The sequence below is a fragment of the Salvelinus fontinalis genome, chromosome 27, assembly GCF_029448725.1.
Source record: "Salvelinus fontinalis isolate EN_2023a chromosome 27, ASM2944872v1, whole genome shotgun sequence".
NCBI lineage: Eukaryota > Metazoa > Chordata > Actinopteri > Salmoniformes > Salmonidae > Salvelinus > Salvelinus fontinalis.
Window position 1 is genome coordinate 8,943,265 of NC_074691.1, and position 17,230 is coordinate 8,960,494.

At 43.1% G+C, this 17,230-nt stretch overlaps 2 protein-coding genes across 2 annotated transcripts in view; one reads left to right on the forward strand and one right to left on the reverse strand.

Annotated features, from left to right (window-relative positions):
- The window catches only part of LOC129824982 (midasin-like), a 46,267-nt gene extending 39,999 nt beyond the window's left edge, over positions 1-6,268 (reverse strand). Inside the window, exons 1-13 of the mRNA XM_055884589.1 lie at positions 5,993-6,268; positions 5,403-5,629; positions 4,919-5,143; positions 4,655-4,762; positions 4,363-4,555; positions 3,957-4,166; positions 3,656-3,787; positions 3,421-3,524; positions 3,213-3,327; positions 2,820-3,013; positions 910-991; positions 316-411; positions 86-198 (exon numbers count right to left, since the gene is read on the reverse strand). Of these exons, the coding sequence (XP_055740564.1) occupies positions 86-198; positions 316-411; positions 910-991; positions 2,820-3,013; positions 3,213-3,327; positions 3,421-3,524; positions 3,656-3,787; positions 3,957-4,166; positions 4,363-4,555; positions 4,655-4,762; positions 4,919-5,143; positions 5,403-5,629; positions 5,993-6,088 (1,895 nt within the window). The 5' untranslated portion in view covers positions 6,089-6,268. The remainder of the gene's footprint in view (positions 1-85; positions 199-315; positions 412-909; positions 992-2,819; positions 3,014-3,212; positions 3,328-3,420; positions 3,525-3,655; positions 3,788-3,956; positions 4,167-4,362; positions 4,556-4,654; positions 4,763-4,918; positions 5,144-5,402; positions 5,630-5,992) is intronic.
- Positions 6,269-6,352: 84 nt separating this feature from the next.
- Positions 6,353-17,230, forward strand: LOC129824983 (CASP8-associated protein 2-like). Its single transcript, XM_055884590.1, has 10 exons — positions 6,353-6,785; positions 7,491-7,590; positions 8,817-8,894; positions 9,049-9,152; positions 9,296-9,370; positions 9,674-9,789; positions 10,008-12,472; positions 13,070-15,866; positions 15,977-16,076; positions 16,229-17,230. The coding sequence occupies exons 2-10, from the start codon at positions 7,536-7,538 to the stop codon at positions 16,286-16,288; spliced, it is 5,850 nt and encodes a 1,949-aa protein (XP_055740565.1). The 5' UTR covers positions 6,353-6,785; positions 7,491-7,535; the 3' UTR covers positions 16,289-17,230.

Below are 17,230 nucleotides of genomic sequence, written 5' to 3' on the forward strand. Positions count from 1 at the left end.
GCCGGCTACTTCACTGGCTTAAACAAATTGCGATGCATCAGATGCCACCAAATGTTATTTTAGGTCACACAGTTTGCTGACTTACTTGCAGATGCGGACCACTTCATTCTGCTTCCGTTCCAGGGTCACTCTGCCAACCAAGGCCTCCAACTCCGTCCCAGAGATGCCAGGCTTGTACATCTGGCAGAAATGTGCGGCCTGAGGGGAACACGACCATCACGTCAACAGTCAACAACAAACAGTCACAATGTCTGAGTCCCAAATGGCCCACCTTGTCGGGCAGTGGCCCGTCATTTCCAGTGGTGCTGCACTTACCTTCTCCTTGGAGATGTTGAGCTTGCTCCCGATGACCTCAGCCATGCGTAGCCTACTCTCTGGTCGGGATAGCATGGCCGTGAAGCAGTCTAGGGCCTAAAAGGGGGGAAAGCCACAAAACAGTACATTAAAGAAGAGCGGCGGGGGGGAGGGGGGGGCAGTCAAACTGTTAAATGTTTCTGAGACTGTTACAGCCACATTGATTTTTCCATTCAAAGATACATTGTGCTATGCCAATGAATCTATCCATAGTCTATCCTAAACTAGCCTTGTTCAACCATCCTGAGCAGCAGTACATTCTGGTTCACGAGGCTAACCCGAACAGCTATGGAAAAGTGTTAAAGACATCGAGTGCTAGCGCAGCTGCAGGATTTTCTTTCCGAACCAAGATTGGGTTATAATCTAATCTAATAATAGTCTCTATAACTCATCAGTTCCACACAGAGTTCAAGGTTACAGAGTGCCTGATGATCAGTGGTGAATAATGATCTCTGATTTAAGCCGGTTCAAGCCAGAAAGCTTCATTTGCTAGGTAAATATGGCAGGTGGGCGATAACATTGCAATGCCAGCCTGTGCTGTGACTCGAGGCTTACCTCCAGAAAGACATGTTGAGCGGAGGCAGACGAGGTGCTGTCAAAGTTACTGCTGATCCTATCACACCATTTCAGCAGGTCTCTGTAAAATATTGTGCAGAGGTTACATAAATATGACAATGATAGACAGAGGAGTTGGCTTAAGGACACTCAAGATCTCGGAGCAGGCTAGATACAGATCTCGGAGGAGGCTAGATACAGATCTCGGAGGAGGCTAGATACAGATCTAGGAGGAGGCTAGATACAGATCTAGGAGGAGGCTAGATACAGATCTAGGAGGAGGCTAGATACAGATCTAGGAGGAGGCTAGATACAGATCTAGGAGGAGGCTAGATACAGATCTCGGAGGAGGCTAGATACAGATCTCGGAGGAGGCTAGATACAGATCTAGGAGGAGGCTAGATACAGATCTAGGAGGAGGCTAGATACAGATCTAGGAGCAGGCTAGATACAGATCTCGGAGCAGGCTAGATACAGATCTCGGAAGAGGCTAGATACAGATCTCGGAGGAGGCTAGATACAGATCTAGGAGCAGGCTAGATACAGATCTAGGAGCAGGCTAGATACAGATCTCGGAGGAGGCTAGATACAGATCTAGGAGGAGGCTAGATACAGATCTAGGAGCAGGCTAGATACAGATCTCGGAGCAGGCTAGATACAGATCTCGGAAGAGGCTAGATACAGATCTCGGAGGAGGCTAGATACAGATCTAGGAGCAGGCTAGATACAGATCTAGGAGCAGGCTAGATACAGATCTCGTAGGAGGCTAGATACAGATCTAGGAGGAGGCTAGATACAGATCTAGGAGCAGGCTAGATACAGATCTCGGAGCAGACTAAATACAGATTTAGGAGCAGGCTACATACAGATCTAGGAGCAGGCTAAGTACTGATCCAGGAGCAGGCTAGATACAGATCTAGGAACAGGCTAGATACAGATCTAGGAGCAGGCTAAGTTTTGCAAATGAAAAAATACATTCAGTATGTAAGTTTATGGCATTGATCCATGCAGCTAAACCATATACCACATTGAAGAGGGCCACAGAGGCCGTATGGAAAAGTGTGCTGCCAACAACGAGGGATCTCCTACAAATGAAGGGGTCAGGCTTGAACTAGTTATCTAATGATAAGGGCTGTCCTGGTGTGACATCTAGCATTAGTGAAACAAGCTCTATAGAAAGACGGGGCCAATCAATGGGCCATGGAGCGCAGGCAGCAGCGCCCAGTGGAAAGCTAATTAAAGTCCTGAGGGCTGGCTGGTCATGTCATCTCCCAATAGGCCGCAACAGAGCCAAATGTAAACCACACAACCTTCCTCTGCTCTGGGACAAGTGGTGGGATGGATGGGGCTTGCTGGGTTTGACTCTCTATATGATGGGGGGGGGAGGGGACTGAATAGCTAGGGAATTATGGCAATGAGTTTATCACAAGTTCATGAGCTAACAGCGGCATATAGACAGATGGACTGTGTCATCTTTCAAAGCAGGGAAAAAAGATTGTTGTAGACACCTTTGGTGGGAATTTGAGGGTTGGCATTGTTAGCTGTGATTGGTCAAATCCATTGGTACAAGACATTTTAATAAATGTAAGTAGCTACAAAGTTTAAAATGAAGCTTAAACCTGAAATTAAATTTCCTTTTCATGTGTATCTGAGCTAGCCGTTTAAGCAGGCAGAAATACAGCCAGTATGACACGTTTTGCATTATATGAAGGGAAGAAGCTCAGATAAACATTAAAACATGAAATGACCCTGGGTATCAATAGAACATCACTCAAAGACGCACCAAAACTATTTTTAAAAAACATTCAAAATGGGTAAATCTTTCCTTTAACCGTTTTTTCCCAGCTTCAACATGTACCAGTTCTCAAAATCTCAAGATTTAAAAATGTTAGCATGATACTGGGCATTACCTCAGGGACAGTCCCCTCCCCTCAAGGGACGTGGTCTTGCCTTCCAGCCTGTGATGGGACACCTCTGGGGGCTGCAGGCTGTCTGTGTTGCCCAGTGCCACCGGGTCAGGATGACTCTCTCCAGTCAGCTGGCAGTAAATATCCAGGAGGCGCTCCACAACAACCGTCAGGTTAGGGTACCTGCTCACCAGAACCTGCACAGACAAAGAATAACACTACTGGTAGCTTCAGGGACTTCTTTAGTTTAGTAAGGTTAAACAGAATCAGTGTACTGAGCATTATGGGTACCGTAGTACATCATGCTACAGAAACTACGCTTGATACAATGGTCAAAATATAAAACTACAGGAAATCCACGTGGACATCGTTTGATCAAGTCCTCAGTCGTCTCACCTTCTTCAGTTCTTCTCGTGCCATATTTCCCATCTGCAGTTTAGTCCAGTACTTGTCCAAGAGAGCTGCGTGGGTGTTCTGTGGTCTGTACCAACCTCCGGCACTGTGGAACATCCTACAAACAAACACAAACATCAGTTAGTTTCTGTGTTTAAAAAGAGGATGACATTTATAGTCACATGTGGGCCACATATAATCATATTCTTACCTTCTCGTAGCAAAGAATTGGAAGCCTGGGGCCACTTCGACGCAGTCCTCCCGTCCTGGGATCATCAGCTTTTTATTCTCCATCAAGGGAAGGAGTACAGATATCTGCAAGGCATACAAACCCATAGGATGACATACTAGAAAATACCTTGTAGTCTTGAACCAACTCCTACGGTAATAACTGTACAGGCCACTTCATGTAATTCCATGTGTGATTCAGGTGTGCAAATACCCACCACATCTAGAGGAGCATGGTCAATGTCCTCCAACAGGATCCAGTGTCCTTTGGAGACAGCCTGGGTCAGGGTGCCTGGCTGCCACACAAACTTCCCTGGGATATCAGTACAGCGATACATCCCGAGCAACATCTGCAAAAATACAGCAAACAGATTAGACAATTCCTATTTGCTACCGTTGAAAAAACGTTAGAAAACTCTCAGAGGTTGAGGTCATACGAGTGTCATTGGACTCTCCCTCTATATGGACTGATACTGAAAATGATTTCATAGGTTGCCTATATTAAATCACTGCTCTTACCTTGCTGTCAGTTTGATCCCCAAGTTGGACTTTGAGAATCTCTGGTGTTTTGGTATGTCCGGTCACGGCAGCCAAGAACTCCACCAGTGCAGTTTTACCACATCCAATGGGCCCTTCCAGAAGAACAGCCTTCTGGGATGCCACTGCCATGGCCAGTCTCCTCAGGTTGCGACAGGTCGAATCCACTAGCACCAGATCCTTTAGGTTACCCTAGATTTTAAATATATTTACACGAATCAAATCAACACTACCGATGTTGTTTGAACCATATATCAAATCCACTTTTTCAAATAACAAAACTATAAAGAATTTGATGGAGACTCCCTATTTAGTTTGCTTTTTAGTCTAGGACTAGATTTAATCTGTGTCCAGGAAATCGCCCCTTAATTTCAACAGGAAGTCTTACCTGTTCTGTCTGTTTGGGGGCGATCCTAGGTAGCACCACCCCACAGACAGCCACCACAGTCTGGGACAGGTCTTCTGACAGCACCTGACCCCGGGTGAATTTGTTCCCCTTCTCCTGGTGCCACAGCACAGTGCCCTGATTAGCCAGGACCAGGGCCTTCTCTACCTCAAACTGCTGAGTTTCCTCCAGTGACCTAGATGTTTATGAACCGATACAAGCAAAGGTTATAAGCTGAAAATGTAATTCATGCACTTGCAACAGATTGTAATAATAGAAACAGAAATTAACCTACTTTATCTTCATGTGCTGAATCTCGTCACTCGACAGCACCTTTCTCAAAAATATGGTTTTCTGATTGTCAGTCATGTGGGACACCAGGGCCAGACACTGGGCAGTGTAACTACATGGGAAAGAATCCAGACGACCGCAAGTTGACTTCACATGAACAAACAGACGGTCGCAAAAGCATCAATCAAAACATTCAGCTCGTTTCCGTAGTGCGAGGCAGCTTGAGAGAATAGACACCGTGAAAACGGTAGACATGGTAGATACGCACCCTCGAACCATGATGTCGCTGGTGAGCAGTTGAGAAACACACGCACTCCAGTCCCAGAGGACTCGGAACTTGGCACAGTCGCTCTGGAGGAAGCGGAGGGTAGCACCCATTAGGTCCCGCAGCTTCATCCTCCTGGGGCCATACTGGACAGACGAGGACTCTTCACTGGTGAAGAAGAGCCTCTGGAACACTGGAGGGGCATCGTTGAAGTACCTCGCAGCAAACCTAAGAAAGAAAAGAGGGGAGTGTAACAGCTTGGAAGTAGTGGTTGAAGTGGGCCGGTAGTACTGTGAATTTTCTACTGCTTGAGTACAAGCCCCTCATAAAAAATACCAGCACTAAAATACCAGCTCTGGTACAGTAAAAAATAAAGTGAGTATTGGCAGCTTTTTCATGCCACTTCAAGCACTTAGACGAGAATAGAAAAGATAACTAGTGTTTATGAAGTGTTCGTCACGTCGGAGATCACAGAGGGTTCACTTACGCCTGTGCATCGGGACTGACGCCGAGGAGTTTGCTGAGTGCCACACACAGGCGCTCGTGGAGATCATGGTTGATTCTGCCGTCTGCTTTGATCCTCTGCGCATTCCTCTCCAGCAGGTCCAGGATCAGCGGCCGGAGGTGGCGGGCGAGCAGCAGTGTATAGTCCTTCTCCAACAGCAGCTGAGACAAACATGCCAGAATGCTCTGTCTGTCCTGCTGGCTCCATATCTACAGACAGACAGAAAGACATATCAGGTGAAAGTCAAGATTGACATTGAATTCATTAGGACTTTCCAGGCAACTGTAGACAAGCATTGGCTAAGTCTATACCCTCCAATCTCAAGGGACACCCATCACTGTAATGTAAATAGCGTCCTGATAAAAGACAATTGTAATTGGGTCACATTTGCATTCATTAAGATGGTGTGTAGGCGTAGTGCAATTTCTTGGATGGTTAATAAGATATCTAATCTATGCATATTTAAGATGGTGGAATATGCAGATAGGATGCATCACCTATCAATAAGTCATATAAAAGAGACATATTACAGACACTATGGTATTAATAAGTCTATGAGAAATGTATCTTACCTGTTTAGTTAAATACTTGCTGAGTTCGTTGTGACTTTTGTCAATATGTCTGGATATGGTACCAAGTGATGACAGGCTCAATTCTAAATTTTCCATCGTACCATTTGTCGTTCAGAACAGAGAGATCCACAGCGAAATGTACGATAATGGATAAAAACTGTAATAGGTTGTTATATTAGTCGTTGACCAAATCGTGAGGTACATACATCACTTGTCTGTCTAGGTTGAATCACAACACAGCAAGCACGTTCCCGTTACTGTTAAAATCCAGTCCACATGTGAGTAAATCAGAAACACTTCCGGTTCGGGCGATTGTCCAAATGATGTCGCTTAGATGACGCCATTGGAAGCGACATGCATACCTACTTGAGATAGATGCTTTTGCTTTGGATAAATCTAAATACATTTCATAAAAGACACCCAAGAGCACAAATTGAACAAGGACATAGTTATAAATATACTTACTGGGAGGTTCCAATTTAAGATTATTCACAATTTATTAACAACGTTTTCGAGGTCAGAAACTGTGGTGTCCTATGATTAGAAAGTGTTTTATTGACATTGGCTTTGATTGAGTCTGGCTAAACAATATGCTGCTTTAATTTAATCATTTTATTTTGAACGCTTGAAAGTCCCGGAAGAGGCGCTGCATGTGTCTTGCAGAGACCGCGGGAAAATGTCGTTATTTCCTGCTCCCTGAAGAAGGTTGTTTGGTCGTCGCGACAGTGATTGTAAACAGATGATAAAGCATAATAACATGCTAAACAACATTCTTAGAATCGATTTTCACATGGTGAGTAGATATTTTGTGTAAATTCACATTCCAAGGTTTTTTCATAATTTAATGTTCCTCCGTGTCTTGAGTTTGTAGATGGGTACGTTTGTGTGGGTCCCATAGCTAGCTAACGTTAGCTGGCTTGTGTCAGTCCGCTAGCTAAAGTAATATAACGGTAACTATATTGTGGCTGTGTTATTCCATCGTATCCTTGCCCTTGGTGCATGTAACGTTACAAGGAGCCAACATAGCTGATTTTAAGTTTGCTCAATGAACTACAAACATAATTGTTTTGTTGTTAACTAAATGACTGGCTAACTAACAAGCTTAATAGCTACTCAATCTAGGGATTGGTACTAGTTAGTAGCTACCACCAACCCAGCAGAAGCTCTTGTGCTAGCCATTCCAGCCAGAATAACATGTTTTGTAACGTTATGCTTCTTAGATCCTAGGTAGCTTGCTAGTTGACATTAGGCAGCTTACTGTTAATAACTAGTTACAGTAGTTGACATTAGAAAGCTTACTGATAATTATAAGAGCTAACTAGTTGTGTGATCATGCTACAAGCTAACTTATTACTTTTAAAATCCAGGCATTAGTCTCTAGAAGGTCCAAATGTTTTGCTGATCACTTTTCCCATCGACCTCACAAATTTCAAGATATCTGGACTCTTTTGCAAGTAATGCATGGCTTGCCACACAAATGATGCATCGTTTCTTCCAGCTACTTCCAGGTACATCTCTGAGCCATTGATTGAGCATCAGGAGAATGGAGGGTGATTTGATGGATGAAGTGTATGGTGACCTCAGCCAAGACCACCATAGTGAGTACAATGCTATAACCTATTTAACTGTCCATAGGTAGATATGGTGGATTTTTATAAAAAAAAATATTTCACCAGGTAGTCCAGTTGAGAACCAGTTCTCATTTACAACTGCGACCTGGCCAAGATAAAGCAAAGCAGTGCGACAAAAACAACAACACAAAGTTACGCATGGGATAAACAAACATACAGTCAATGAAACAATAGAAAAATGTATATACAGTGTGTGCAAATTTAGGGAGGTAAGGCAATAAATAGGCCATAGTGGTGAAATAATTACAATTTAGCATTAACACTGGAGTGATAGATGTGCAGATTATGATGTGCAATTAGAGCTACTGGGGTGCAAAAGAGCAAAAATAAATAACAATATGGGGATGAGGTAGTTGGGTGGGTTATTTACAGATGGGCTGCTGAAAGACATGGTCCACTTCCCTAAAGTGCACTGAACAAAATATAAATGCAACAATTGCAAAGATTTTACTGAGTTACAGTTCATATAAGGAAATCAGTTAATTTACATAGATTTATGAGGCCCTAATCTGTGGATTTCTTATGACTGTGAATACAGATATGCAGTTGTTGGTCACAGATACTTTAATAAATCCCCCTAAGGTCGAACATCGAATTAGCATAATAATAAAAACAATCCCCATAAAATCAGTTTAAGCTAGAGATATTATATTTTGCATTGGATGCGTCTCAATCCGCCGCATCTGCCTATGCCGCACTTCCACATCTGCGGTGAAAGGTGACGGAGCTAGAGCAGTGTTTGTCAGCCCGTGAGACATCCCTAAAATCGGTCTTCTCACAAAATTGTCTGTACCTGAGAGATGTAAACAAAAGTGTACACAAAAATTGAGAAGCTTTTTGTGCATATGGAACATTTCAGGGATCTTTTATCTCAGCTCATGAAACATTAGACCAACACTTCACATGTTGCGTTTTTATATTTTTGTTCAGTATAGTTACTGCCATGAGTTGATCTGAAATTCTTATTGTATAACTGTACTGTCACAAAGCACTCTTATGGAAAAGTATGAATTCTCCTATTCTCTCTTGTATGGTTCGGGAAGGGTCATGTCTTATGTGGATCCCTTATTACATAAGCATATTATCTGTACTGTATCCAATAATACAAGGCATTTCTACAGTAATGTTATTCCATGTGATGAAATTACAGAAGTGCAATATGTGGGTAACTTTGCGATACTTTTACCCCACAGACACCACAGCAGCTTTCAATGAAGATTCTGTGGATATTTATTTTGGTTTAGAAAGTCCAAAGATGAATTCAAATTCAGGTAAACTCCACTCAAACATACACATTGGTTCTTTACGAGGTGGTCTGAGTCAGATATGTGTTTTTTTAGAAGTAGAAAAGATACCCGCATTCCTGTGTTCTCTCAGAATATGAGAACTGATAACATACTTTGTATTTGTGCGATCTTATTACAGAAAGGAACTACACACTCCTCTCACCACAGAATCTGAAATATATGGACTTATATGAAGAAATCATAACAGAGGAACAGCAGGATAGAGAGTCTTCCTACAATGAGGTTTGTACCATAATGCTTATCCAATTCATGTATCCAATTTTTTTTTTTTTTACCCTCCCCCGTTTGTCTTAAATGGAATGCTGGTACACAGCTCCTGTTCCCATTATAAATGAATAACCATCTGTACCCCTATCTCATTACAGTTGAGGACAAGATTCAATGCAGCACAAAGCCAAGTTGATGAGTTAATGAGAAGGTTGCAGCAGACTGAAACACAGGTTTGTAATAGAAAGTCTTAAGTGTCACTCATGTATTTGTAGTACCCCTTGAAATATGAGGAAAATACCCAGTACTTGAAATGACTGGATACATTGACTTGAATTAGATTGTACAACTAAAAAAATGTTCCATGACAATCATGAATGTGATTCTGTCGTGATGAAAGGGCTAAATTGACAAAATTATTACATAGATTATCTCATTTTCATTTTTAGTCGTTTAGCAGACGCACTTATCCAGAACTAATTACATTACAGTTAGTGTTACCACTTACGTGCTTGACGTGCATTTTCACTTTGAAGAATACAACGCTGAACACCGAGAACAGCCGCCTGAAGAAGAACATCTGTGCGCTCATCAAAACGGCTAAAATGGAGGTTGTGCGGAAGGACGAGGAGATAAATAGGTTGAGCCAAAGGTAAGTGTCTTGACCCTTCGTACTTCATATACACCTGTGAATTGGTAACTCGTAGTTGGCAGGGTACTTACAGTTATTTTAGGGATGTACATCTCCAATGGGGACACGCAAGAACGAAAAATACACATTTTCTATGTGCCCGTTAGGTAAATGTATACTTTCTATGACCTCTCTCTGTAAATCTCGGGCATGTGAGTAATTTATGTTTCAACTTTTAGTTTCAGGCCAAGGAGGGGTCCTGTAGTTCACCATCAATCTCAGATGAACTGCCTGAGAAATCAAATTCCAACCAGACAGAATCCTACGGAGCAGTCACAACCTAGCCAACCACAAGTTCCAACCAGACTAAATCCTACGGGGCTGTCTCAACTTAGCCAACCACTAATTTCAACTAGACAGAATCTTACAGGGCAGCCTCCACCAAGCCAACCACCGGGTCCTAGAAAGGATTGTGTTGTAAAGGATCTTAGCCAGCTCCTCTGTAAAGACAGAGATGTGGTCCACCCCCTTCTCCCTCCAACCCCCTCTGATGCAACAGTTTTCCGACCACCTCTTCTCGATGCAACAGTTCTCAGACCACCTCTTCCTGTCACTTCAAAGACAGCTAGAGGAGATTCAGAAGCTCTCGTGAAACGCACTGTTAGTAGTTCCAGCCAGGACTCTGTGATTAGACACCCTACACGTGAACTTGGCCCGTCAGACGAGCCGAAACAAACCAAGCACCGAGAAGGCGGAGGTGAAAATCCCAGGCTGCCCGACTCAAAGGAGCAGCGGAAATGTAACTCCAAGTCAAGCAAATACCCTCGTCTCTCAGATGTTGAAGTATGCAGGAGATCAGAGCGGGCTAAAAATCCAACCTCAGACATTTTGCATTGCAGTGCTTCCTCTAACCGCACTTCTGAAGGATTGTCTAAAGATGGTGCAGCCTATCAATCAAAAAGTTCTAGTCGGCATTATAAGGAGCTCAGGCGTGATAAGGATGATGATAATAGGCATAGTAGAAGTACTAAAGACATTTCCTCTAACAGAAAGCACGCCTATTTGAATCAAGCCAGTGTCACTGAACGATCCAGTGAATCTTTTAATCGCAAGGGAGGGACAAGTCCTCCAAGGGACCATCGAAGGAAAGAGGAGAGAAGAAGAGAGGATGAGATCAGAAAAGAAAAGAATAGATCAAAAAAATCAGGAGAAAGAAAAAGCACTTGTACAGAGAGAAGAAGAACAAAGGAAAGTGACCGATGCAGTACGGACGTAAGTAAGGACAAGACAATGGACAACAGTAAAGTCGGGGGGCAAAAGACAGATGAGAAGTCTGAATTGCTTCCATCTGAGGCTAAAGTGGCTGAGAAAAGCTCTGTAGAGGAGAACGGTCCAAACAGAAAGTTAAGTTTCATGGAAACTCTGAATCTTACCCTGTCACCAGTTAAAAAACCAAGACGGCCTGCTGAAACCAAGGAACAGGAGGGCACACCACCTGAGGAAGTTCCTGACGACCAGTCAGCGGAAGACAGCGGACAGCCTGATCTAGACAAATTAATAATCTTAGATGAAATCAACAGTAGTGTGGTACAGTCCTCTTCAGAAATCCCAATGCCTTCAGAACCTGAAAGTATTAACCTTAGACATACAGACAAAGAACCTTGTCAGGATGCTACCAAAGGTCTGGCTGAGGCCACAGTGGCCAAAAAGCAACCTAAGTGCCAGTTAGAAGTGGAAGACACTATTGTCCAAGATGTCTCAGAAGGTAGGCCTGAGCTGCCGGAGGCCACAGTGGATCAGAGGACTGAACCCACCACACCAGAACCTCTCAGGAAGGTTTGTGTTTCAGCTCGAGACTGTGACATTGTTTTGAGAACTCCACTGAAAAGCAGACCTGAACAATGTGCCTCTGCAAATAAAATTTGTGAGTCTGAGGATTTTACTGCTGCTGCTGTCACTGCTACTACTGTTACTGGGAATTGTGGAAACAATTCAAATAATGACACTGGCCTATCTTCTAACGGATTTACCCCTGACCATTCAATGGAAAATGAAACTCCCAGTGCTTTGGTCTGTAAAAGTCAAGCTGTTGAAACTGTGACACAAGTTCCACCTGCTGCTGCTGTCTGTGTGGGAAATCCTGCTGTTGAAGGTGTTCCAGGAAAAGAACAATCGGAATCTCTGCAATTGCCACTGCCTGCCTCTGTTATTTCAAGTTCTAGTCTAGATGTGACGGCGGAGGTGCAAGATATTTCCAAGCATGGTGTTTCCAGTACGATTAGCATGGAGGTAATTCCAGAGATCTGCATTACATCTGAGATCGTTAATGATGTCACAGAGATACCTCTGGAGTGTGTGAAAGAGAAAGCTGTTGTGGAACAAAGTTCACCGTTGAGCAGTATTGCCGTGTCTAAGGTGAGCAGCACAACAGGAGAGGTTGCACCATCAGCACAGCACAACAGTGGTTTGTCACAAACACCAAAGAAGTCCCTCAATACTGAGCCAGAGAATGAGGACGTGAATGTCGAGCCCTCTAGCTCCATTCCATTGGCCCATGACGAGGACTCGATGAGGCTTACACTGAGCAGCCTTAAAGGTATTCCAGATGCCATCAGCCCACTCACAAGCCCAGTCCGTCCAATGAGGAAAAGCCATCCGCCGCCATGTCACAGCAAACCTGCTTACGTCAAGAGTCTTTGCAAAGGTAAGCATCACTTAAATGACAATTTTGCCACTTCAACCTCGTATTCATTACAGCACCATACCAGAGTCGACATGTACATCTAAGGCGCGTTTCTATGATCTGTTGTTAAAAAAGATGGGAAAGGTCCAAAAAAAGTTTTTTGTGACTTAACAGGTTGGGATTATTAGTTAAAACATTTCTTTAAAAACGTTGATTTTTCAAAGTCTGCAACGAGTTTCTAGCCAGAGGGGAGAGTATTTTCTTGCTCCTCACATCACAGCGAATCTCAGGTTTAAAATGTTGCAATTTTTTATGATGTAATCGGGTAGAACTTTCAAACTTTGCTTTCACATGTAGACAATGGTATTGTCCTGGAGATAATAAAATGAGGTTGAAAAGTGGTGGAGTTGCTCTTTAAGATATGTCACTATGGGTATGGTTAAGATTTTATACATTTTCTGAAAATGTTTCATTATTGTCAAAGTTTAGAAGATGCAGCAATAGCCTATGTTTGTAATCATCTGCCTAATTCCATGACACTGAATTTACTTTGTCAACATAGGCCTACAGGTTATGCCTTTTACTTTGCTAATGAAACCAAAATATTGTATTTGACAGAGTTGACCAGTGCTGCTGGGGATCCCAATTCAAAGAAGTTGGATGTGAATATGGAGAACAAGAATCCTGGCCGCTCCATTGCAAGTGCTACACAACAAGATGTGGATTGGGCTTCTGTCCGTTCTTCCAGCCCTGAGGATGAATTGGAAGAGGGTGAAATTCTTAGTGAAGGGGAAGAAACTCCAATCACTCCAAGTTCTCCAGACAAAACGCTTAGGCCCACAAGCACTGTTAAAAGTCAACAAATTCCCAAGTCATCCCCTAGACTTTCCAAGAAGTCGCCTGAAGAGCAAGGGAATTCTAAACTCCTAAGTAAAACCTTGAGTTCACCAGTTGGAAGCCCCATGTCAAAAGCTCGCTATAAAACTGTTCAACCTCCGTTACCCAAAGCTGCCTTGTGTACCGTGGAGGAGGTTATGGCCATGTTTGTAAAGATCCGCTATGCGTGCAGGAAAAAGTACATGAAGCTTCGTTCAACCTTCTCTAAGGACCGCTTCTGCGGTGTTATGGACATGTCCCTTGACTCTTTTACAGACTTTGTTGATAGTGTTAGCTTCACTGAACTATGCAGCCAAGAAGATGACCTCAAAGTGAAACTGAAGAATAACATACTGTCTGTTTTGAGTAAGTTATCAAATAATGGCATTGTCAACCGCATCTTTGACCAGGAACCACTTAATATGAAGTCGAAGCTGTGGGATTTTGTGAATGTGCAGTTAGACTTCTTATTCAAGGAAATTCAGACTGCTCTGAGAAGTGTTTGCAAATCCGCAAATGGAAACCAGTCTGCAGGAGCTGATAAAAGGGACTTGAGTCTCTCCAAGCAGCCAGTGAAGTCCCCCAAGCAGCCAGTGAAGTCCCCCAAGCAGCCAGTGAAGTCATCGGTGTCCACAGCCTCTAAACTTAAAAGACCGCAGGGAGCGGTACAAAAAACGAATTGTGTGTCCAGAACATCTGCAACTAAAAGACCGCAAGAGGAATTAACAGAGTGTGTTGAACACAACATAAAAAGAACCAGGGCTCAGACTCTCCCCCCTTGCAAAACTGGTCTTGGAAGAGGCAAAAATATTAAAATGTCATTTGAAGAAGATAAGGAATCAGAGCCTCAAACCTCAGATCATTCTCTTATGCAACCTCCAATGCAACCTCCTTTGCAACACGGGTTAGAGATCTTACCATCAAACAGCTCTTCATCTGCTGAGAAAACAGCAGCCTATGTTCGCCGGCTGTCTCAAAATGGCTCACTCCATGACAAGTCTGACTTCGAAATCCTCACAGAACAGCAAGCCTCCAACCTAACATTCAACCTGGTGACAGACTCCCAGATGGGAGAGATCTTCAAGTGTCTCTTACAAGGGTCTGATCTGCTAGAAACTAGTGTCTCAGCTGGCGACAATCAGGGCTGGCCTCTTGGTACTCCTCGCAAAGGAGAGCGCTTCCGAGGCGTTACCACCCCAAGCAAAGTTGGTACCACAACCAAAGTTGGTACTCCCTCTAAAGTCATTGCCACATGGTCTTCTATTTCACCTTGCAAGTTTTCCTCTCCAAATTCAAAAGTCCAAATTCCACTAAATCCAGCTCTGTTGGATGAGAGTTGCATGTTAGAGGTGCCCTCCAGCCTACCAGAAGACAAAATGACATCACAGGCCAGTGTGTTCTCGCAGAGATCTTATTCCATTTTGGCAGAAGATCTGGCTGTCTCCCTCACAATTCCTTCGCCTCTCAAGTCTGACAATCACCTCAGCTTCTTGCACCCAGCCAACGTGGAGCCCACGTCTGCTCCAGATAGTGTCATCAGTGCACACTTCAGTGAGGATGCTCTTATGGATGGGGAAGATGCTACAGAGCAGGACATTCACCTCGCCCTGGACACAGACAACTCCAGCGGTGCGTCAAGCGGTGGTGGCAGGACTAGGGAGGCTCCTGTTAACCCCCTGTTTCACTTCAAGCCTCACTTGCCCATGCAGGCAGTAGTGATGGAGAAGTCAAATGATCATTTCATTGTGAGGATACGGCATGCAAACACCAGCCCAGACATCAACTCCAACAACTCAAGTGTCAACTTCACCAACCCAGGCATCAACTGCACCAACCCAGGCATCAACTGCACCAACCCAGGCATCAACTCCACCAGCCTAGTGGTCAACCCCACATGCCTAGGAGTTAAATCAACAAGCCAAGGAGTCAACTCTTCAAGCCCAGGAAGTGTAAAATCTACCTACCCAGGAAATAACTCCACCAACCCAGACACAAACTCAAGCTACCCATGTGTCAACTCCACAAGCCCTCAAGTCAACTGCACCAACCCAGGCATCTACCCCACAAGTGCAGACATCAATCCAAGGGCTGTCTCAAGCCCTCAAACACCACCAGGAGAAGAACAACATGGCAAAGACAAAGCTCATCCCACAGGACTAACTCCTTCTAAAACTCCTTTTTCAGAGGCCAGTCCTCCTTTCTACCTTATCACAAGCACCGAAACAGCATCTGCGCTATCTTCACCATGCCTCACCATCATAGAAGACACACCGGAGAGAGACCACAGCAAGGGTAAGACCGGGAAAAAGAGGACAAAGCACCATGTTGAAATGAAAGCAAAGTGGCCTAAAAAGGAGGTGATCCCTGAGAAGATCAAGCATAAAAAGAAGTCCTCAAGTGCCAAAGGAAAGGAGACTAGAAGCTCCAAGAGAGAGAGAAGTAAAGTCACTACTCTACCCCAATCTACCCCATCACCCAACAGCCTGTCTGCCAAGAATATCATCATAAAAAAGGGTGCAGTGGTGGTGACTTGGACAAGGTGAGTTGGTTTTAACATTCATGCCTTTTTGTTATGTACCATCTGCATGTTAGCTGTTGGAGAGTCTTCATGTCATGATTGTCGCTAAAACCATAATTGTCTTTTTAAAGGGATGAAGACCGAGATATTCTCCTCTCGCTGAAGATGAAAGGTGCCTCTCCGGGTACTTTCTCTGCCCTATCGGAGAAGATGAACAAGACACCCGCTCAGGTATGTCTTTACCCATTTACTGTGTTTGGAGTTTCTTTTTCATAGTAATGGAATTCTATGTTTTTTGATATGAGACTAGTAGTTATTGCTGAGCATTAATGTCGGTTCTGTATATTTGTTGATTATTTTTTTTATTTTTATAAATCTATTAGATTGCAGAGAGATTTTCTCAGCTGATGAAGCTTTTTAAGAAGAAGAAGATGGCAAGTTGACTTTCCAGAATCGTAGAATTTCTCTTTATTCAATGACGATTTCATGTACTATGCTTTTTTTTTTAAACTCAGATGTTGCAAGGTCAATGCTTGAATTTCCCAGTTGATGAATGAGCAGAAGCAGATCATCTGAATTTGATCCCTGTAATTGATGGCCTTGGAACAGATGAAGGCCAAATCAACTAGATCTCAAACTGAAATGTTTTTTTGTGGGGTGGTCAGCATGGATCAGAATATCCTTGAGGTAACATCCACACAGGCTTCAATGTATCATCTCCCCACAGCCTAAATGAATAAGCTGTTTTGGTACATCTGCTGATTTAGCAGATTTGTAAGGTATTTTTTATTTTTGTTGCGTTAAATCTAATCTACCATATTGATCCTGGGCAATATCCCATATCAATTTCACAACTCTTAATATGCCCCAGCAAGTTTATACCGTATGTGGAGTTAAACACTGCAGCAATCATACATGTAATCTGAAGTAATTGACACATTTTAGCAGTAAATGGGGAATTGTCTCTAATACTTTTATGGAGCATTGCCGCATGTAATAATGTTACTTTTTATACAACGTCTGGGGGGGGGGGGTTGTTTGGAAATAAAGATTGGAACTACAATTCAGGTCACATTTATATCTTATTTCATGCTGTAAGGTCACATGGCAGAAAGTACATTTTACTGTACAGTATGTCAACAGTATTCTATTTTGGATATATATTGTACTGACTTCAAGATGGTCAGTTAAATTAATAGGTGTACATGTTCCATTTTTATGTACGATTCAAGGTGGTATGTTTATAGAAATTAAGGATTTTAAAGGGAACATTTCTTGACATAGATTTTTGGTTGGTTGGTTTTGGATGAGTGACTACCTGGTTAACAAATGTACACTGTATATTGTACATATTTTGGTTTTGTAAATAAAGTGTATTTATTTAA

Excerpts from the sequence above, each read along its gene's own strand:
- LOC129824983 (XM_055884590.1), top strand. The coding sequence starts at position 7,536 with ATGGAGGGTGATTTGATGGATGAAGTGTATGGTGACCTCAGCCAAGAC. Across the intron at positions 9,790-10,007 it reads ATAAATAGGTTGAGCCAAAG|TTTCAGGCCAAGGAGGGGTC; the intron begins GTAAGTGTCTTG and ends TTCAACTTTTAG. Across the intron at positions 12,473-13,069 it reads CGTCAAGAGTCTTTGCAAAG|AGTTGACCAGTGCTGCTGGG; the intron begins GTAAGCATCACT and ends TGTATTTGACAG.